At 41.5% G+C, this 22,537-nt stretch overlaps 3 protein-coding genes across 3 annotated transcripts in view; 2 read left to right on the plus strand and 1 right to left on the minus strand.

The window, feature by feature from the left end:
- LOC133997984 (pleckstrin homology domain-containing family G member 3-like) overlaps nucleotides 1-22,537 on the minus strand; it is a 378,673-nt gene that overhangs the window by 126,987 nt on the left and 229,149 nt on the right. The window lies entirely within an intron of this gene.
- LOC133997236 (NLR family CARD domain-containing protein 3-like) lies at nucleotides 880-12,558 on the plus strand. The gene is made up of 9 exons (XM_062436809.1): nucleotides 880-936; nucleotides 1,721-1,839; nucleotides 6,344-6,614; nucleotides 7,738-7,772; nucleotides 8,112-9,910; nucleotides 10,010-10,183; nucleotides 10,919-11,092; nucleotides 11,727-11,773; nucleotides 11,999-12,558. The coding sequence occupies exons 2-9, from the start codon at nucleotides 1,828-1,830 to the stop codon at nucleotides 12,556-12,558; spliced, it is 3,072 nt and encodes a 1,023-aa protein (XP_062292793.1). The 5' UTR covers nucleotides 880-936; nucleotides 1,721-1,827.
- Nucleotides 16,116-21,914, plus strand: LOC133997227 (myosin-6-like). Its single transcript, XM_062436800.1, has one exon. It carries the CDS (start codon nucleotides 16,116-16,118, stop codon nucleotides 21,912-21,914), a length of 5,799 nt encoding a protein of 1,932 aa, XP_062292784.1.

The following is a 22,537-nucleotide window of genomic DNA, read 5'->3' on the forward strand; positions in this document are numbered from 1 at the left end:
CAGTAACTGGCATTACTATGATATTGTTTTGTTACTGTGGGGATTTTTATACTCTTATTAATTGTTTGGTTTTTGTTTGTTTGTTTTTATTGTTTTGTTGGGTATTGTGTAGTTCTTGTCATATTTTTTCATTTTATGTCTCTAACTGTCCTGTATGTATGCACTCAGCACTGAAAAAAATAAATAAATAAATACATATATAAATAAAAGCGATAAAGGGATTGTTATTTATCTGCTGTGTATCATCTCAGGGTACAACTAATGTTTATTCTTATTATTTTCTCCATTAATTGATTAGTTGATCAGAGTTTCAGCTTGTAGTGTCTTCTTAGTGTATTCAGGATCACGAAACATAAACTTAAGCTTTCTCTTAACAAAATAACCAAAGAGCTCGCTGTGTGATCACAAGACATCACAGGTCTCCTCTTCTCATCATGAGTTCAACCCACCTGTCTTCAATCACTCATTCATTCATAGGATCTGTCACTCCCACCTCCCTACCACTGATGTAATACTTATTAATGGACAGCAGGGGGAGACCTTCAACCACACATATCCATAAATAATATCTAAATAATTAGATGAGTACTCTTACAGCCATCAAGGTTATTAATCAAACTATAATATCATAGACTCTGTCAGATGAGAACAATAGGTATGATGGTGTTGAAGTTTTCTCTCAAGGTTCAGAGAAAAGGGTTATTTTTGAGGCTGCATATAAATGTTTAGCTAGAAATACACTAGAAGTTTGGGAAATCAATATATTTTAAGAAGTAGTTATTAGAAGGAGGAACTGAATGTAAAAACAGGAGGCTGTACAGGAAGGCATGACGGGTGTGTTGGGCGGTGGCTGAAAGTATAAAGTGTGTGTGTGAGCTGGTCAGAGTTCAGGAAGATTCACTGAGAGCCGTCGGACTGCAGAACACAGAGTCTCAGGTATTTAATCACCTTTCTCACCTAACGAGGAAAACTGATATTTAAGCTGTAATAACCTGTTATTGATGATACAGTGTAAGTGACTTCCTGATATGAGTTATTAGGCAAGGCAGCTTTATTTATAGACCGCATTTCATACCCAGGAACAGCTGGATGTGCTTTACATAAAGACAAACATTTAACAGTAAGAGTTGGAAACATTAGTATAATTGAATATTGATTACAGTGTTATTAGATAAATTAGCCTTATAAAAGGCTTTATAAATACAATAGAACAATAGAAGCATATTTTGACAGACTGGTTGCTTTGGACTGTACGAACACTGACTGTAGACCATCAGTGTAAATATATAAATACAACCACTGTGTCTGCTGAAGTGAACACAGTGAGTGAGCTGGAAGATGTAAAGATGTGGAGGGAAAAGATTGGATCTGCATCACAGAGGCGTAGCAGAAACATAGAGGGACTAAATATGTCTTTATAAATGTTTTAAAATAGACATCAGATATATTTATATACTGATCATTTATTAACTGTTTATAAACCAGTTATGATTCATTAAGAGTTATAGTTGTTAACAAAGACATTAATGAAGACACACATTCCTTAAATCTGTTTATAACTACATTACAATGTGTTTAATAAATGTTTATATAACAAACATTGGGGTTAACAGAAATTGTTACCGTGAATGTTTTAAAGAGATCAAACTATAATTATTATCATTATTATTGATATGCAGTCAGTTTAAATGGTTTTACTGAAGATCATTTTATCCCACAGACTTGTTCTCTGCTGTCAGAGTGATGTCATCAGATGGTTGAGTATCGAGGGTGAGAGAGACAGCAGACGTTCAGAAGCACAGAGACACCGAGGGTTAACGTCTGCAGATGGATGAACAGGTAAGAACATCACAGCTGTTTGATGTTTTTAGTTTTTGTTGAGCTCTGAGAGGAACAAACCTTTTATTCTCATGATTCAGGCTAGAATTTATTGTGATTCTTTCAAGTGAACTGCAGCGCTGCACCAGAACAGAGACAGTAAAACAGGAACAAGACAATAAAGTGCTTTGATTCATTAAATACAGTCAAATGTTCCAGTGGACAAGAAAATTATGATTTATAATCGAGCAATTTATATTCTGAACATGAAACCAATAAGATTACAGCACCGGTCTTTAGAAATGAAATATGTTCATCTTTGATCATTTTATTAAATTTGCTGCATTAAATCTATTAATGCCAAAATAATCAGATCCTCAGATCATGTTCTGTTATTACTTCATCAACAGACAATACATCTGGCAATATGATGATGATGATGATGATGATGATGATGATGATGAAAGTGGTTTATGTTAGGTTTATATAAGACACAGGGCCTGATTTACTAAGATCCCAAATAAAGGTACTAAATAGCGTGCACAGTGCAATAGATTGAGCGTTTAGTTATTGTGTGTTTTGCAGGTGATCTACTAAGAATAATTGCGTAAATGAAAACAGGTGCAGACAGCAGTATTTAAATGAGGGTTTTGTGTCTTTATGGAGAGTTTGGACGAGCAGAAAGCTGCAAGAACAAAATGAAATGTGATCAGGTTTTAGTGGAAGAGGTTAACTAATATATTGAGTTATAAAAAAAACTAATATTACCAGAAAAGCCGACATATGGGAGAGTATTAGTGACAAAGTTAATGTTGTTAGTAAAACCAGAAATATTAACACAGGTGGAAAAACTCCGTCCTGTGTGTATTCTGTCATTGTGTCTCCGTCTCCTTGTCTCCATAGTAACAGCTGGTTAATATCTGCCCTTCAAACTTATTATTTATAGACGCAGTTACCATCAGCAACATTACCTTCAGGTTTGGTAAATCACAATGCGTGTGCTAAATAACATATTTACATTTTCTCCTCCCTGTATTTTGCGCACTGGGGTTAAAACGCCTCATATTACATTCATTACGGTAAACTACTAATATTACATTCATTACGGTAAACTGCTAATATTACATTCATTACGGTAAACTACTAATATTACATTCATTACGGTAAACTGCTAATATTACATTAATTATGGTAAACTGCTAATATTACATTCATTACGGTAAACTACTAATATTACATTCATTACGGTAAACTGCTGATATTACATTCATTACGGTAAACTGCTAATATTACATTCATTACGGTAAACTACTAATATTACATTAATTATGGTAAACTACTGATATTACATTCATTACGGTAAACTGCTAATATTACATTCATTACGGTAAACTACTAATATTACATTCATTACGGTAAACTGCTGATATTACATTCATTACGGTAAACTGCTAATATTATATTCATTACGGTAAACTACTAATATTACATTAATTATGGTAAACTACTGATATTACATTCATTACGGTAAACTGCTAATATTACATTCATTACGGTAAACTGCTAATATTACATTCATTACGGTAAACTGCTAATATTAAATTCATTACGGTAAACTGCTAATATTACATTCATTACGGTAAACTACTAATTAGTAGAGGGAAGATAGCCCTGAGGCATCTATTAATCTTCGCCATACTTATTATTCTTCTTATTAGTGCCACGGGTGCTAAGCTTGGCAAAGCTTGGTGACTCTCTCATACCTGCACGTAGAAATGTGATTCAAACTTTAAAACAGAGGAAAACTTGTGCTCTCTCCAAAACACCAAACTGTTTTTAAATAACATGTAAACTTTTCAAACTATGAGCTGTCAAACGAGGAGTGGAAATCACTTTTTCTTCAAAGTTAGAGTGGAAGCGTCAGTTAGCTTGAGTGCGAGAAGCAGTAAAAAGTTAACTTAATTTTTTATTTTTAACTCGAGCTCACGGCCAAACCGTGAAAAGGAGACAAATAATTTTTTGTCAAAATGTAGACATAGGTGTTGGGATTCATAAAATGTGACGTTGACAGGCGGAGTCTGCACAAAATTTAAACGAGGGGGCCGAGACCGCCGGCAATACCTGTCTCGCTCCCCATTGACTGTAATGTAATCGTCTTTTTTTTTTCAAAAGAATCTCACTCTGTCTTCACACTGAGCTTACGCGCTAATTTTAAGGAATATCTGAATAAACTGTCAAAATCTGCCGGCTTCTGTGTCTCTCACTGTGTTTTTGGTCTTTGGACAGGAGTTACGGTTTTCTCACAGTTTGCAATTGTTCAGGACCTTGTCAGAAGCCAAATTCTGGGGCATTTTGAGAATTCTTTCCAAGCAGATTCTCAAATCACCGTAGCAACCGTAGGGCCTCTGCTGCCCTTAGCAACCTGTTGCTGGGCAGAAACTGACCTACTTTTTTTGTGATTGGCTGATTCCTGTCTGTCTGTTTTGCCAGTTAACCGAGTTAGCTCTCAGCAATAGCATCCATGTTTAGGGTAGAGGTGGTGACTCAGAACACATATTTATTCTTACTATACAGGGACTTTAATTAGTATAAATAAATATTATTTATGCTTAAATATGATAAACTGGAATATTGGAATTGAAATACTGGACTATTTCCAGTCAATTTCCAAGCAGATTTCCAGTCATAAAAAAGTATAAAAAAATCTACTCTCTTAATGATAAGATTTACTTATTAATTTCATAACAGTGATGTTCCTGTCTGTGAAAAAAATAAAGTAGACTTTAATTAATTAGTTTAAATAAATATTATTTATGCTTAAATATGATGAACATTTACTTAATATTTTCAGGGATGTTAAGTTGAGAATAAAGTACATTACACTTGATACTGACTAGTAAGTTGTACTTAATACTCAAAACCAGAATATGATCAGGGTGACTTTTGAACACTGGAAATAAATCGTGTACTCATTCTGGCAGCAGCCCCGTGGCACTCAGAATTTCCCTGGAATTTTGTAGTATTACATTCATTATTGTAAACCACTAAATAAACAGTGCGTACTATCTTGCACAGTTGAAAGATGCAAACCTCAGTGCGCTGCGTTAGTAGATCAACTTGCACATTTTTTGCGGGTGATGTCTGTTTTTACAGACGCAGACCTTTAGTAAATCAGGCCCACAGAGTAGTGTGTTGTGTGTAGAACATTATCACTTTAATCCTTCTTATCCTGTGGCTCAGTGTTTATTTTTTAGTAATATTTAATTCAGCATTTTGACAGTCTGAGTTTCACTGTTTTAGTATTTTATTATCATAATGTGTAAGAGGCTATAATGTAGTGATCAACATGTTCATAGACTCGAGAAAAGAACTTTGATAAGAGAAGCTCAGTGTAACCAGCTGTTTTGTTCAAACTAAAATCTAAATGTTACCTGGATGCTGATGTGATCAATACATGATGGAAACAGTCAATATTAATAACATTATAGATTATAGATATTATATAGATTATAGTGATAACTGTGTAACTTTATTAGTAGGGTTAGTAAGTGAGGGTAACGTAGATGCAATTTAAGAGAATTGAGAAACACCCATAGTATAGCTGCTAGTGCCAGTTGCACTGTCCTCCCGGGGAAGATCAAGTGTGTGGTTCACCTCCTGACGGTGAAAGCGATTAGTTCTGATTGGATCTCTTCCCAAGTTGTCCCGCCTTTTCCTAACTCGTCTCTACCTTCTGATTGGATCTTGTCTCTGGCAAACACGTTTGCCTCAATCGAGCGCCCTCACCGTGGCACCACAACAAACTACGAAACAGGAAGTTGCTGTATCTTTAACAGACATGTTCCAACCTACATGTTCCAACCTGCACTAAATGTCTCATGGTTGATCAATATTGTATCTTATTGTTGCCCAGGTCTGAAGACATCTACGTGTGCATGATGCGCCACAAAAAGACATGCTTGGGAGTGCGAGGGCCCGTTCATCACTGCTTGCCCCTTTAATGCATAATTATCTTTAATAATTATTAACTATTGTGAATAACCAAACCAGCTCCTATCTGAGCTGTTGATTTGACAAGCTGCTATCAAAGCCCAACCTTAGTGACCTTAGTTTGAAGTGTTTCCTGGTATAAAATAACAGCTGTGGTGTTTCACAGATGAGAAGTCAACAGTTGGGATTACTATAAAGTGTCCTGCATTGTTTTTAAGATTTAGAAAACATTTCTGTTTTCTAAAGTGCTTCTGTTGAACTCAGCACATCCTTAATATTGATCTGTTGTGTGATAAAGTCAGGTTAATGTCCATTTCCAACAACAGTCATGTTCTACTCACCGCTCTGACGGTTCACTGATTAATTCAAGTCACTGTAACGCTGCTGTCAATAAAGGTCGACAGATTCCTACACAGATGTTCAACATTATCTTTGGAAACATTTAATGGAAACAGTGAGCAGCAGAGTGATGAGATGGGATGTGATGAACTGTATTTTTGTTTAAGATTTAAAAGGTTTTCTTTCTTTCATACAGGGAGGAAAAACAGTGGACTCTATCCCTAAAGAGGATCTCTTGAGAACTTTACAGAATTTGGGAGAAAATGACTTTAAAACATTTAAGTGGTACCTGGAGCAGCCTGAGGTTCTGGAAGACCTCCCAACAATCCCAAAGAGTCGACTGGAGAAGGCGGACCAGTTGGACACAGTGGATCTGATGGTTCAGACCTACAGTGAAAACACTCTGCAGGTGACCAAAAAGGTTCTGGGGAAGATGACTAAGCAATGCTCACACACCATCTCTAAACGTAAGTCATGATTAAACTGATAAATATCACATGACAGTGATGAAACACAGTGACCATAGAGGTTCAGTTCTATAGTTCATCCAGGTTGGCAGTGTGACCCTGCAATTAATTTAAAACTCTTTATCATATGTTGACTGTTTGTCATATCTCCCTTCTGTTTTACATGTCCCATTTATATGAACTTTCAGAGTTTAGAGATTCTTCTTAAATAGAAGAGGTGGCGGCAATCACAGAGATTTGTTTTCAGTGAATGAAGACAGCTTTTCTTTGATTTCCTAGTTGACTACATTATCAGTCCCTCCATGGGACCTGGACATAGTCCTTAGAAGCCATAATTTCTACCAGAAAGACAGGTGAGCTGTCAGCATAGTGAGTTCACAGTGCAGGTTGGTGGTAGATGGATCAGGTGTAGTCCTTTTGTCCAACAGTTCCACCTGACCCAAACTGAACTGTGGTCTCTGTCTTCTACTGAAGGAATGCAGGAGATCTAGAAGCATACATTCCTGTAAGTCCTGGTGGAGTAACAGATTATTGCATTTAAAGGTTGGGTCTGGGTCTGCAGACACCTGATTGTGTGTTGTATGAAACCTTGTTTCATGGGTAGGTCCTTTTCGGAAGTCCCAGTTTTTTCCCAGGCTGACAGGCATGGGTGTGGGAGTACTCATGAACCTATGTTGAGCACTGCTATGTTTTCCCACAATTTGGGGGGATTTGGCATATACGGCATTGGACATTTTCAAAGCACCAATTGCAGGAGCAGCTGTCCGGACTTCTGGCCAGTAGGTTGTTGGTTCCTACCTGAGGGGTTAGTCCTTTCAGACTTGGTGAATCCTCTATTACTTCCAGAGGATTCCCAAAGAGGCTGAAGGGTACCGGGAGGCCAGAAGGACTTAAGCTTCTATAGTAAAGGAAGGAAAACTGTTGTGGGATGGTTCTGAGAGATCATGGAGAAGTTGACCCCAATGAGGTTCTAGCAAGCAGTTGGAAGATATTACTTGACGGACCAAGCAATGATTTCACAATCTCCTGACCCTGACTGACACAGCCTCTACAGAGGAGACTGGGCTGAAACGTTTGAGGGAAGTCTCATCCAGCTCTAGGTTACAGGTACAGGTTATTAAAGTACTCAGAGAGGTTCACAGTGGTAAGGTGCCAGAGGTGATGAGGTTTGTTCTGATATGTTGAAGACTCTGGACTGCAATTTTGTCTTAGGTGACACACAAGACCAGATGTTGTGTTCCAATGATTTGGGAGGCACATTACTCAGGCTATGCCAGAAACCAGTGTGAGAGTAGTGGAGATGTGGCTTAAACCAAACCTTAAATTCAGGAAAATGTTGTAGTGTTAATGGTTGTATGACTGTTAAGTGATTCATCACAGTATGAAAAATGTTAACGTTTTGTTATAAATCAGAAATCTGCACAATTATCAGAAAACTATTAGAACTTAATGTGACATTACTCTCTTGTGTATTTTGTCTCTTGCATTCTTTCAGAGATTCTAGTCATGTGTCAGCATAAAGTCAAATCCAACCTGAAGGAGAAATTTCAAAATTTGTTTGAGAAAATCACAAAAGCAGGAAATTCCAAACTTCTACAAGAGTTCTTCACCGAGATCTACATACTAATGCAAGAAACTGGAGAGGTGAACATGGAACATGAGATCAGACAGATTGAAACAGCATCCAGGAAACCAGACAGACCAGAAACAACAATCAGACAAGAAGACATCTTTAAAGCCCCACCTGGAAGAGATAAACCAATCAGAACAGTGATGACAAAGGGAGTGGCTGGCATTGGGAAAACAGTCTTAACACAGAAGTTCACTCTGGACTGGGCTGAAGACAAAGCCAACCAGGACATACACTTCACATTTCCATTCACTTTCAGAGAGCTGAATGTGCTGAAAGAGAAAAAGTACAGCTTGGTGGAACTTGTTCATCACTTCTTTACTGAGACCAAAGAAGCAGGAATCTGCAGGTTTGAAGAGTTCCAGGTTGTGTTCATCTTTGACGGTCTGGATGAGTGTCGACTTCCTCTGGACTTCCACAACACTGAGATCCTGACTGATGTTACAGAGTCAACCTCAGTGGATGTGCTGCTGACAAACCTCATCAGGGGGAAACTGCTTCCCTCTGCTCGCCTCTGGATAACCACACGACCTGCAGCAGCCAATCAGATCCCTCCTGAGTGTGTTGGCATGGTGACAGAGGTCAGAGGGTTCACTGACCCACAGAAGGAGGAGTACTTCAGGAAGAGATTCAGAGATGAGGAGCAGGCCAGCACCATCATCTCCCACATCAAGACCTCACGAAGCCTCCACATCATGTGCCACATCCCAGTCTTCTGCTGGATTACTGCTACAGTTCTGGAGGATGTGTTGAAAAGCAGAGAGGGAGGAGAGCTGCCCAAGACCCTGACTGAGATGTACATCCACTTCCTGGTGCTTCAGGCTAAAGTGAAGAACATCAAGTATGATGGAAAATATGAGAGAGATCCACACTGGAGTCCAAAGAGCAGGAAGATGATTGAGTCTCTGGGAAAACTGGCTTTTGATCAGCTGCAGAAAGGCAACCTGATCTTCTATGAATCAGACCTGACAGAGTGTGGCATCGATATCAGAGCAGCCTCAGTGTGTTCAGGAGTGTTCACAGAGGTCTTTAAAGAGGAGAGAGGGCTGTACCAGGACAAGGTGTTCTGCTTCGTCCATCTGAGCGTTCAGGAGTTTCTGGCTGCTCTTCATGTCCATCTGACATTCATCAACTCTGGAGTCAATCTGCTGGAAGAAGAACAAACAACATCCTGGTGGTCTGAAGTCTTTAAAGACAAACCTAAACTAAAACATCTCTACCAGAGTGCTGTGGACGAGGCCTTAAAGAGTCCAAATGGACACCTGGACTTGTTCCTCCGCTTCCTCCTGGGTCTTTCACTGCAGACCAATCAGACTCTCCTACGAGGCCTGCTGACACAGACAGGAAGTAGCTCACAGACCAATCAGAAAACAGTCGAGCACATCAAGAAGCAGCTCAGTGAGAATGTGTCTGCAGAGAGAAACATCAATCTGTTCCACTGTCTGAATGAACTGAATGATCGTTCTCTAGTGGAGGAGATCCAACAGTCCCTGAGATCAGGAAGTCTCTCCACAGATAAACTGTCTCCTGCTCAGTGGTCAGCTCTGGTCTTCATCTTACTGTCATCAGAAAAAGATCTGGACGTGTTTGACCTGAAGAAATACTCTGCTTCAGAGGAGGCTCTTCTGAGGCTGCTGCCAGTGGTCAAAGCCTCCAACAAAGCTCTGTAAGTGGATGAAACACTGGATATTTGAACAATTTCAAATGTTTAATCTTAAATATGATAAATAAAACATTTTGTGTTTGTTACTAATCCTTTCTCCAGGTTGAGTGACTGTAACCTCTCAGAGAGAAGCTGTGCAGCTCTGTCCTCAGTTCTCAGCTCCCAGTCCTCTAGTCTGAGAGATCTGGACCTGAGTAACAACAACCTGCAGGATTCAGGAGTGAAGATGCTGTCTGTTGGACTGGGGAGTCCACACTGTACACTGGAATCTCTCAGGTCAGGTTACAGCTGTTGGTTAAACATGTATAAGTTAGATATAGCCAGTCTACTATTATAGGTTGTTTTTTTTCAGATTGTGGGTCCTGAATAGGTTAAACGTTCTTTAAGGTGTGTTCAAACATAAACGCGGTTACAGCAGCAGGACAGAGAGGACAGCTGGCACTCTGATGAATACACACAGTCATGTCAGATAAGACAGGATAATAAAAGTTACTGGCAGTGAGATATTAATCGGAAGCTTCAAATTTGGTTTAATAAAAGGAAAACATAGCAGTGTTCAGTCTTGATTTAAAGGAACTGATAGTTACAGCTGACCTGCAGTTTTCTGCTTCTCCCTGTTTAGTTTGGAATCTGCGGACAGAAAGCAGACCCTGTCCTAGACCGAAGCCAGTGTCGAGGTCTGGAGTGATGTGATCCATCTTCTTGGTCTTAGAGAGGACTTGAATAGCAGTGCTCTGAATCAGCTGTAGCTGTCTGATCAATATGATACGGGGGCCTGTAAAGACAACGCTACAGTAGTCGAGAGTCAAGATTTTCCAAATCCTGCTGAGACACTAGTCCTTTAATTCTTTTTGCATTCTAGAGACTGAATTTGTAATCGTCTTAATGTAGCTGTCCTACACATCCTGCTTTAGGTTCATGAACATGTGGAGGATTTTTCTGTTAATATGTATGTTAATATGCCCAGTGTTTTCTAAAACAGATTTGTCTTCTTTATTTTCTTAATACCAGTATGTCAGGATGTCTGATCACAGAGGAAGGCTGTGCTTCTCTGGCCTCAGCTCTGAACTTCAACCCCTCCCATCTGAGAGAGCTGGACCTGAGCTACAATCATCCAGGAGACTCAGGAGAGAAGCTTTTGTCTGCTGGACTGAAGGATCCACACTGGAGACTGGACACTCTCAGGTATGGACAGACAGGTGATATGAGTGAAACCTAGTGGACTAGTAAGTGGACATAAAGTTGTTCTTTAGTTAAACGTTCATGATCTCCTGGTGTCCCTGAACTCATCAGAGGAGAGTCCATCTGTCAATTTATTATTGATGTATTTACTGTTTATTATAAAGAAGTTCACTTGAACTTCATTTAGAACTTTCTAACTTGTGGTTGTTTCTTCTTATTGTGTCTTTCAACTATTATTATTATACATTCAAACCAAATGAATGAACACATGGAATAATTACAGTCAAATGTTTTGCTGTCTTCTAGCTGCATTTATTCTCTGATCACTTCAAAAATGCTCCTTTAGTCTCCTTTTGATATTGAAGTGATGACTGGCTCTATCCTCAGGACAACATGCAGAGATCAATATTTAATATAGTGATTTATCATGTGGGAGGACATATTTGTTCATCACATCTTCTTCTTCAGGTCTTTTCCTCTCAGACTTCAGTGAAAGAATCCAGCAGACAGTTGAGACAGATGAGTTTCAGCCTGTTTCTGTGTCACTCTGACAAACTGAGGAACACTGCTTCATGTTGAACAGCAGTTAGGACTCATGTTGGATAGAAAATCATTCTGACTGTGTTTCTTCCTCCAGGGTGGACCATGGTGGAGAGCACAGGTTAAAACCTGGTGTGAAGAAGTGTAAGTGTGGATTGAATTTGATTCATGACAACTAAACAGCACACAGTCAGTTTCTCTTTAAATACAAAGTTGGTCTTTGTGGTATTTATTCATTAAAACATTACTGACAAAATGTGTCATCATGAAACTTTATAGAAATGAACAACAGATCAGAAGTTAAACAGAGAATAAATCCATCAGGTGTGTCAAAACTGCTGCTGTGTTGTTTCTTCTTCTCTTCATCAGATTTCTGTGAACTCACACTGGACACAAACACAGTGAACTATTACCTCAAACTGTCTGATAACAACAGGAAGGTGACACATGTGAAGGGGCGTCAGTCATATTCTGATCATCCAGACAGATTTGACTACTGGCCTCATCTGCTGTGTAGTAATGGTCTGACTGGTCGCTGCTACTGGGAGGTCGAGAGGAGAGGAACAGTTAATATATCAGTGAGTTACAGAGGAATCAACAGGAGAGGAAAGAGTTATGACAGTTTTTTTGGATGGAACGATCAGTCCTGGAGACTGTTCTGCTCTGATGTTCGTTACTCCGTCCATCACAATAAGACAAGAACATCCATCTCCTCCTCCTCCTCCTCCTCTTCCTCCTCCTCCTCCTCTGTCTCTAACAGAGTAGCAGTGTATGTGGACTGTCCTGCTGGCACTCTGTCCTTCTACAGAGTCTCCTCTGACACACTGATCCACCTCCACACCTTCTACACCACATTCACTGAACCTCTGTATCCTGGGTTTGGGTTTTATCCTGGTTCCTCAGTGTCTCTGTGTCCTCTGTCTGAGTGAGAGTCTCCTCCTGTGGAGTCACACTGCTGACTGAAGACAGCTGCTGAAATAACTGTTCACTCTATTCAGCAGGTTACACACAGAGCAGGTCTAGACTGAACTCTTTCATTTGCATGAAAAACTTTAACAGGAAGAAACCTCAAAGAGAACCGACTGTCGGTGGCGACCATCTGCCTCGACCGGCTGAAAGAGAGAGAAATTACTTGTTATTAGATCAGTTTGTTGGTCTGGATCATAGACTGTATATATAATGGATGTAACATCCTTGACGTCACCCATTGGTTTGTGCACTGCTGCTCGGAAGCCAATAGTATCGGATCTGAGCAGCGCCATCTTGAAAATTTCAGGTGCATGCTGGGAAAAATAAAAACATGGATTCTACTTATATGGGCATCAGGAGGAGCATGAGGCGCCCTCCTGAACCTGTGAACCAATCAACCTGTCAATCACGACGTAGCCACGCCCTAATGCATACCCTGCTTTATCGTCACATATAAAATCAGGGAGGCCAAAATGTCCCAAATGAACATCATACTGCATTGAAGAAGGCTTTAAACTAGCGATTGAGACCATAAACACATTTTGAAAACGTTTACTGAGGTTAGAAATCAAGTGAGAAGTTGGTGAATTCTCCATTGACTTGTATAGAGACGGAAGTCCTTTTGACACCAAAACGGTCGCCCCCTGGTGGCCTTTTCATAGAATGCAGTTTTAAGTTACTTCCACGTTGGCCTCATTTCAGAGGACCAGAACTCCCCGCCTGTGCAGGATCCAAACATGAAGACAAATAAAAAACATTTTTAACACTCAACACCTGAGTGGAGATACATCTGTAACTCTGCTGTCTGACACAATGGAATTCTGAAGAGTTCATCAGAATCAATCCACAATGTACAGTCTAATTATTAAGTATGTGTAATGTCAAAAAGATTTTCAGTGAGTTTTTTGTAAAGAAAATGTTTGTGTGTGTATAAATATAATGTTCTTGTGTTTCTGCAGCTGCTGTCAGTGTCTCTTCTTCTCTGTTTGCTCTTCATGCTGTCTGCTCTCAGATAACATGAAGAAGATAATCAGCTGCTATTTTAATGAGCATCAGTGTGAGCAGAGTCTCAACATGCAGCTCAACCCCCGACTCAACGAACTGCTGCTTTCTAACTGAGAACAACTGCCAATACTTAAAGGTCCAGTTCACTTAAACTTTGCTTCTTTAGTAGCCTTGACAGGGAGAGAAAATAAGACTTTGGCTTTATTTATTTGTGCTTTTCTTAGTTTCTCTGGTCAGAAACATTACAAATAAATCTTTTTAACAGTTGAAATGTTTATTTAAAGTAAAAGTCAACTTTAAACAATCTGAAGCTACACATCTGTTTCTGTAGAACAAGACCAATGAGTAAAAGTGAAGAAATAAAACACAATAAAATAATAAATAACATCTTTAATGTGTTATTTCATCCGTCTTTGAGTCAAACAGACAAGAAAACAAACCTTCATTACAGTCATAACTCTGCTCTCAGTCACTTCATCAGTTCATCAGTACTTCAGTCTGAACTTCATCATCATGTTGTCATCATCAGTGTACTTTGGTTTTTAGTTTTATTTGGTCATAAAACAGCTGCATAAAACTTTTCCTCACAATCACCAAACAAAACTGAACCGGAAACAGAATAAAAACACTTTTCTCCATCGTGATCCTGAAAATGTCTTTTTCAAGTCTGCAGCTGACAATTATTTCCATTATCAATAAATCTGCTGGTTATTTTATTGGTAGATGAATACGTTGTTTGTTCTATAAAACATCAGAAAACATTGAAAAAAGCGCATCATAATATATTAAATCACAATGTGACATTTTTAAATGTCTTGTCTTTAGAGCTGATATATCAGTATCTGCCTATATGTTGTTCAATATATCTTTAATTTTGAACTTTTCTGTATATTTTATCCTTTTTCTTAACTGAAGTTATATATTTACATAACTTAATACATACATACATACAGATGTTTCTTTGGCTGTTTTTTATTTATAGTTATGTGTAACTGTAAAATATCACAGTCTTCATTAAATATCTTTGTCATAAGTGCTTTATAACCACACTGAAAATAAATGTTTTATGTGTATATTTAGTATATATAAGATTATCAGCCTCCTTTATATCGGCTCCGAAAATCCAGTATTGGTCGGGCCTTCATTGTTTTACTTATTTCCTTTATACATTCAATTAATTTTCATATGAGGTAGAAAAACAACATATCATCAAACAGAAGCTGGAAAAAGACTTTGCTTAAAAAGATTTATCAGTTCTCAAAACTGTTGCTGATTAATGTTTTTTCTGTAATTTTAGCTCTGCTGTTTGTATTGAGACGTAATCCCCTTCGTCTTAGCTGCATTTAAATGATAATATTTGTTAATATCACTCAAATAAGTCAAACACTGAATATGACAATAATCTGTAAAGTACAAAACAAAATGAAAACTTGATGAAGCAGGTGAACATTAATGTGAGTCTGGTATCAGCTCAGATGTGGAGTCTGTTCAGTCTGGAGGCTGACGGCTGATGAGTTCAGATAAAGAGACAAAAACACTTCAGTCAGTCAGACGACACTCTTCATATCAGAGCCTGAAACAAACCACAGACCAACCAAACCTCACCTGAACATGTTTGTGATATTGTTAAAAAGTTTGAGATCTGCTGGACAATAATTCATTTACAAAAAGACAGAAAGACTGTGTATTATATAAAGTCATCATTTAGCTCTACTGATGCTGACACTAAAACAAAAGGAAATACATCAAAAGCCAACGATAGACAGAAACACCCTGACAAAAAGAATGAGAGGCATGCACTCCTAAAATAATATAGTAGTCTGTATATGTAATTCAATCTGAATTAGTAAAGATAAGTAAAACAATGATGTAAGATAAGCCGCCCTTCATGTCAGGGATTCACTCTATTTTATATACATGTTTAATTGTGTTTTCTTTCTTTTTTTTTTTCTTGTTTTAAGGAAATAAAGTTGAACTAAATGCCTGGTTTGGATGGGGCCAGTGGAGGATTCAGTAGTAGTAGTAGTTCAGACTTATTACTAATATTACTAAATAAGTTCTTATACTTATACTTTTTTGAGTTTTTCTGCACCAACAAGAAGCAAATACGACTACTAACAAATAAGAGGGAAGTTATTGTTTTATATAAATGATGTTGAACTTTTTAAATGTTTTAAAAGGGTCTAAAACAGTGGCAGGTGGGTGATGATACTTTGGAGGAGTAGAGTCTAAATGGAGAGGTGTCAGGAATCTCTATCAGCAGGCAGATAAGCAGTGAAACTCTGCTTTTCCTAAAATGGACTCTAACAGCCAAAGGTCCTGAATCTGCCCTGGAGGTGTGTTCACATCCCTGGACAAATTTAGCATCAACCTTTTTTTTTCTTTTCAGCAGTTATCTCCTAATTTGGTCCACTGGGAGTCTTTATAATCGTCCGCCTGCTGTGGAGAGTCTGCAGTCTCTTTCTTTCAGCCGGATCTCTCTTCTGACTGCCGAGAATCTCAGCACTCAACCATGGGTGACGCTCTGATGGCCGAGTTTGGGAAAGCTATTACTTTCCTGAGAAAGTCGGACAAGGAGCGTCTGGAGGCTCAGACCAGACCTTTTGATATCAAGACTGAATGCTTCGTAGTTGATGATAAGGTGGAGTACATGAAGGGAAAAATCCAGAGCAAAGATGGAGGGATGGCGACTGTGAAGAAGGAGGATGGAACAACGGTAACTGTGAAGGAGGTAGACGTCCACCCACAGAACCCACCCAAGTTTGATAAAATTGAAGACATGGCGATGTTCACTTTCCTTCACGAGCCGGCTGTGCTGTTTAACCTCAAAGAGCGTTACGCAGCCTGGATGATCTACACCTACTCCGGGCTCTTCTGCGTCACTGTCAACCCCTACAAGTGGCTTCCTGTGTATGACTCTGAGGTGGTGGCAGCTTACAGGGGGAAGAAGAGATCCGAAGCTCCCCCTCACATCTTCTCCATCTCTGATAACGCCTACCAGTACATGCTGACTGACAGGGAGAACCAGTCTGTCCTCATCACTGGAGAATCCGGTGCCGGGAAGACTGTGAACACCAAGAGAGTCATCCAGTACTTTGCCAGCATTGCTGCTGTCAGCGGATGCAAAAGGGACCCCAGCAAAGGAACCCTGGAGGATCAAATCATCCAGGCAAACCCGGCGCTGGAGGCCTTTGGAAACGCCAAAACGTTGAGAAATGACAATTCCTCTCGTTTTGGAAAGTTCATCCGTATTCACTTCGGAAACAGCGGTAAGCTGTCGTCCGCTGACATTGAGACGTATCTGTTGGAGAAGTCTCGTGTCACCTTTCAGCTCAAGGCTGAGAGGAACTACCACATCTTCTACCAGATCCTGTCCAATCAGAAGCCAGAGCTGCTGGACATGCTGTTAATCACCAACAACCCATATGACTACTCATACATCTCCCAAGGAGAAGTATCTGTTGCCTCCATCAACGATTCAGAGGAGCTGATGGCCACTGACAGCGCCTTCGATGTACTCGGCTTCTCTCAGGAGGAGAAGATGGGCGTCTACAAACTGACCGGTGCCATCATGCACCACGGCAACATGAAGTTCAAGCAGAAGCAGCGCGAGGAGCAGGCCGAGCCTGACGGGACAGAGGCTGCTGATAAATCAGCTTACCTGATGGGGCTGAACTCTGCTGACCTCATCAAAGGGCTGTGCCATCCCAGAGTCAAAGTAGGCAACGAGTACGTCACCAAAGGCCAGAGTGTGGACCAAGTCTACTACTCCATCGGAGCGCTGGGTAAGTCTGTGTATGAAAAGATGTTTAACTGGATGGTGGTGAGAATCAACCATTCCCTGGACACCAAACAGCACCGGGAGTACTTCATAGGAGTTCTGGATATTGCAGGATTTGAGATCTTTGATTTCAACACTTTTGAGCAGCTGTGTATTAACTACACCAATGAGAAACTGCAACAGTTTTTCAATCATCACATGTTTGTTCTGGAGCAAGAAGAGTACAAGAAAGAGGGCATTGACTGGGAGTTCATCGACTTTGGGATGGACTTGCAAGCTTGCATTGATCTTATTGAGAAACCAATGGGGATCATGTCAATTCTGGAAGAAGAATGCATGTTTCCCAAAGCCAGTGACCAGACCTTCAAGTCCAAGCTCTATGATAATCATTTGGGCAAGAACAAAATGTTTGAGAAGCCAAGGCCAGCAAAAGGGAAAGCAGAGGCTCATTTTGCCCTGGTTCACTATGCTGGCACTGTGGACTACAACATTGGTGGTTGGCTGGTTAAAAACAAAGACCCCTTGAATGAAACTGTGGTCGGTCTTTACCAGAAATCTTCTCTTAAACTCCTCAGTATGCTGTTTTCAAGCTATGCAGGAGCTGATGGTGACAAGGCAAGCGGGAAAGGAGCCAAGAAGAAAGGCTCATCATTTCAGACAGTGTCTGCACTTCACAGAGAAAATCTGGCCAAGTTGATGAACAACCTGAAGACAACACATCCCCACTTTGTCCGCTGTCTGATTCCTAATGAGAAGAAAACTCCAGGAGCCATGGACAACTGTCTGGTGATGCACCAGCTACGCTGTAACGGTGTCCTGGAAGGCATCCGAATCTGCAGGAAGGGTTTCCCAAACAGGGTGCTCTATGGAGACTTCAAACAGCGGTACAGAATCCTGAATGCCTCTGCCATCCCTGAGGGTCAGTTTATTGATTGCAAGAAGAGTGCTGAGAAGTTGCTTGGATCTCTGGACATTGACCACACACAGTACAGGTTTGGCCACACCAAGGTTTTCTTTAAAGCAGGCCTGCTGGGAACACTGGAGGAGATGCGAGATGAGCAACTATCTCGAATCATCACCAGGATCCAGGCCAATGCTCGGGCCATCCTCATGAGGGCAGAGTTTGCAAAGCTCATGGAACGCAGAGATGCTCTGATGGTCGTCCAGTGGAACCTTCGCTCTTTCCTGGGAGTAAAGAACTGGCCCTGGATGAAACTCTTCTTTAAGATTAAACCCCTGCTGAAGAGTGCTGAGTCCGAGAAAGAGATGGCCAACATAAAAGATGAGTTCAATAAGCTCAAGGAAGCTCTGGAGAAATCTGAAACAAGAAGAAAGGAATTAGAGGAGAAAATAGTGACTCTTCTCCAAGAGAAGAACGATATGACTCTGCAAATTCAGTCTGAACAGGACACTTTAACAGATGCTGAAGAACGCTGTGAACTGCTCATAAAGAGCAAGATTCAGCTGGAGGCCAAGCTGAAAGAGTTGACAGAAAGACTGGAAGATGAAGAGGAGCTGAATGCAGACCTCACAGCTAAGAAACGGAAGCTTGAAGATGAGTGCTCAGAGTTAAAGAAAGATATAGATGATCTTGAGCTGACTTTAGCCAAGGTTGAGAAAGAGAAACACGCCACAGAGAATAAAGTGAAAAACCTCATGGAGGAAATGGCTTCACAGGATGAGAACATCATGAAGCTGACCAAAGAGAAGAAGGCACTGCAGGAGGCTCACCAGCAGACACTGGATGACCTTCAGAGTGAAGAAGACAAAGCCAACAGTTTGACCAAAGCCAAAGGTAAGTTGGAGCAGCAGGTGGATGACCTGGAAGGTTCACTGGAGCAAGAGAAGAAAGTCAGGATAGACCTGGAGCGCTCCAAGAGAAAACTCGAAGGAGACCTGAAACTGACCCAGGAGAGTTTGATGGATTTAGAAAATGACAAGCAACAGCTGGAGGAAAAACTCAAGAAAAAAGACTTTGAGGCCAGCCAAATTAATTCAAGACTGGAAGATGAGCAGGTCACTTCAGTTCAGCTTCAAAAGAAGCTGAAAGAAAACCAGGCGAGGATCGAGGAGCTGGAGGAGGAGCTGGATGCTGAGCGTGCAGTCCGAGCTAAAGTTGAGAAGCAGCGCTCCGATCTTTCTCGTGAGCTGGAAGACATCAGCGAACGTCTGGAGGAAGCAGGTGGAGCCACGTCAGCTCAGGTGGAAATGAATAAGAAGAGAGATGCTGAATATCAGAAGCTGCGCAGAGAGCTGGAAGAGTCCACCCTCCAACATGAGTCCACCGCTGCCTCCCTGAGAAAGAAACATGCAGACAGCGTCGCTGAACTAGGCGAACAGATTGACAACCTGCAGCGTGTGAAGCAGAAGCTGGAGAAGGAAAAGAGTGAGCTGAAGCTGGAGCTGGATGACTTATCCTCAAATATGGAAAGTGTGGTGAAGAACAAGTCAAACATTGAGAAGATGTGCCGAACAATGGAAGACAACATGAATGAGTACAAGAGTAAATATGAAGAGTCTCAACGGTCCATCAATGATATGACTACCCAGAGGGCCAAACTGCTCACTGAGAACGGAGAGTTCGGCCGGCAGTTGGAGGAGAAAGAGTGTCTTATATCCCAGCTGACCAGAGGGAAGACCTCATACAACCAGCAGGTCGAAGATCTACGCAGACAACTGGAAGAGGAAGTGAAGGCAAAGAATGCCCTTGCCCACGCTGTGCAATCTGCTCGTCACGACTGTGATCTGCTCCGAGAGCAGTTTGAAGAGGAGCAGGAAGCCAAGGCTGAGCTGCAGAGAGCTCTGTCCAAATCCAACACTGAGGTCTCAGCGTGGAGGACCAAATATGAAACAGATGGAATCCAGAGAACAGAGGAGCTGGAAGAAGCCAAGAAGAAGCTGGTTCAGAGGCTGCAGGAGGCAGAAGAAGCCATCGAGGTAGTGAACGCAAAGTGTTCATCCTTCGAAAAGACCAAACACCGCCTCCAGAATGAAATCGAAGACCTGATGCTGGACCTTGAGAGATCCAATGCAGCCTCTGCATCACTGGATAAAAAGCAAAGAGCATTTGATAAAGTCATTGCAGAGTGGAAGCAGAAGTTTGAAGAGTCACAATGTGAGCTGGAGGCTTCTCAGAAGGAGGCTCGATCTCTGAGCACGGAACTCTTCAAACTGAAGAACGCCTATGAGGAATGTCTGGATCAACTGGAGACAATGAAGAGAGAGAACAAGAACCTGCAAGAGGAGATCTCAGATCTCACTGACCAGCTTGGGGAAGGTGGTAGGAGCTCTCACGAACTGGAGAAGATTCGGAAGCAGCTTGAACAAGAAAAGGCTGAACTCCAGTCGGCACTGGAGGAGGCTGAAGGTTCTCTGGAGCACGAAGAGAGCAAGATCCTCCGAGCTCAGCTAGAGTTCAACCAAGTGAAGGCCGACATGGAGCGGAAGGTAGCAGAGAAAGACGAGGAAATGGAGCAGGCCAAAAGAAACTACCAACGGATGCTTGAGTCGCTTCAGTCCTCTCTGGAGTCTGAGACCAGGAGCCGCAATGAGGCCCTGAGAGTAAAGAAGAAGATGGAAGGTGACCTCAACGAGATGGAGATTCAGCTCAGCCAAGCTAACAGGCAGGCAGCTGACTCCCAGAAACAGCTCAAGAGCCTGCAGGCATTCCTGAAGGACACTCAGCTGCAGCTGGATGATTCTCAGCATGGCAACGATGACCTGAGAGAGAACATCGCACTCCTGGAGCGCCGAAACAACCTGATCCAGGCGGAGCTGGAGGAAGTGAGGGCCGCCCTCGAGCAGACAGACAGAAGTCGGAAGATGGCCGAACAGGAGCTGACTGACGCGACAGAGCGCATGCAGCTCCTTCACTCCCAGAACACCAGCCTGATCAACCAGAAGAAGAAGCATGAAACAGACCTCCTTCACCTGCAGAATGAGATGGAGGAGGCCATTCAGGAAAACCGCAACGCTGATGAGAAGGCAAAAAAGGCTATCACAGATGCAGCCATGATGGCGGAGGAGCTGAAGAAGGAGCAGGACACATGCGCCCATCTGGAGCGCATGAAGAAGAACATGGAGCAGACCATCAAAGACCTGCAGCACCGTCTGGATGAGGCCGAGCAGATCGCCATGAAGGGCGGAAAAAAGCAACTCCAGAAACTGGAGGCTCGCATCAAAGAGCTGGAAAATGAGCTGGAGGCGGAGCAGAGGAGAGGAACTGACTCCATCAAAGGTGTTCGTAAGTATGAACGCCGCGTCAAGGAGCTCACCTACCAGACCGAGGAAGACCGCAAGAACATGGCTCGTCTCCAGGACCTGGTGGACAAACTGCAGCTGAAGGTGAAGTCCTACAAGCATGCGGCTGAAGAGGCCGAGGAGGCGGCAAGCACCAACATAGCCAAACTCCGCAAGCTGCAGCACGAGCTGGACGAGGCGGAGGAGAGGGCCGACATCGCCGAGTCGCAGGTGAACAAGCTGAGAGCGAAGACCAGGGACGGATCATCCAAGAAGGGCCTGGATGACTGAGAAGATCCCAGAGCACCGACATCACAGGTGCGTTGATTAATATTCAGTCCAACATGTGTCAATAAATATATTTAAAGTTTCAATTGTAGAAATATTCTCACATTATAAAAGGTTTTATCAAACAGCAAAGTATTGATCCAACATGTTGAGTTTAGAGAATGATGATTGATTCAGTGGATGGAAATATTCCACTGTTGTCCAACATTTTGATTCAGGCCGAAATATCTCAACAACTATTAAAGTCTGTGTAAAGTAAGAATAAATATGTGTTCTGAGTTTGACATACCACAGAAAAATATGTTGTTAACCACCCTGCAAAATTTGAATGATTAAAAAAATCGCTAAATATATGAAATTAGGCTTCAAAGTTGTGTAAAAGTCTGCCTATTTCTCTGCTTCCAAATGCTGTGGACGTTCCCGCCGAGTCCGCTGAAGCCCCGCCCCCTACCAAGTGTCACCTGTCAATCAAAGTCACCACCTCTACCAGAAACATGGACGCTAGGTCTGAGAGCTTTCTGCTGCTAACTCAGCTGCTAGCTCGGTTGCTAACTCAGCGGCTAGCTCGACGGCTAACTCAGCTAACTGGCTAACTGTAGACTGTAGTAGTAGTGTGCGCTGAATGT

Source organism: Scomber scombrus, chromosome 17 (assembly GCF_963691925.1).
Source record: "Scomber scombrus chromosome 17, fScoSco1.1, whole genome shotgun sequence".
In the NCBI taxonomy this organism is placed as follows: domain Eukaryota; kingdom Metazoa; phylum Chordata; class Actinopteri; order Scombriformes; family Scombridae; genus Scomber; species Scomber scombrus.

Coding starts and splice junctions, on each gene's coding strand:
- LOC133997236 (XM_062436809.1), top strand. Junction 9,911..10,009: donor AAAGCCTCCAACAAAGCTCT/GTAAGTGGATGA, acceptor TCCTTTCTCCAG/GTTGAGTGACTGTAACCTCT. Junction 10,184..10,918: donor TGTACACTGGAATCTCTCAG/GTCAGGTTACAG, acceptor TCTTAATACCAG/TATGTCAGGATGTCTGATCA.
- LOC133997227 (XM_062436800.1), top strand. CDS start 16,116: ATGGGTGACGCTCTGATGGCCGAGTTTGGGAAAGCTATTACTTTCCTG.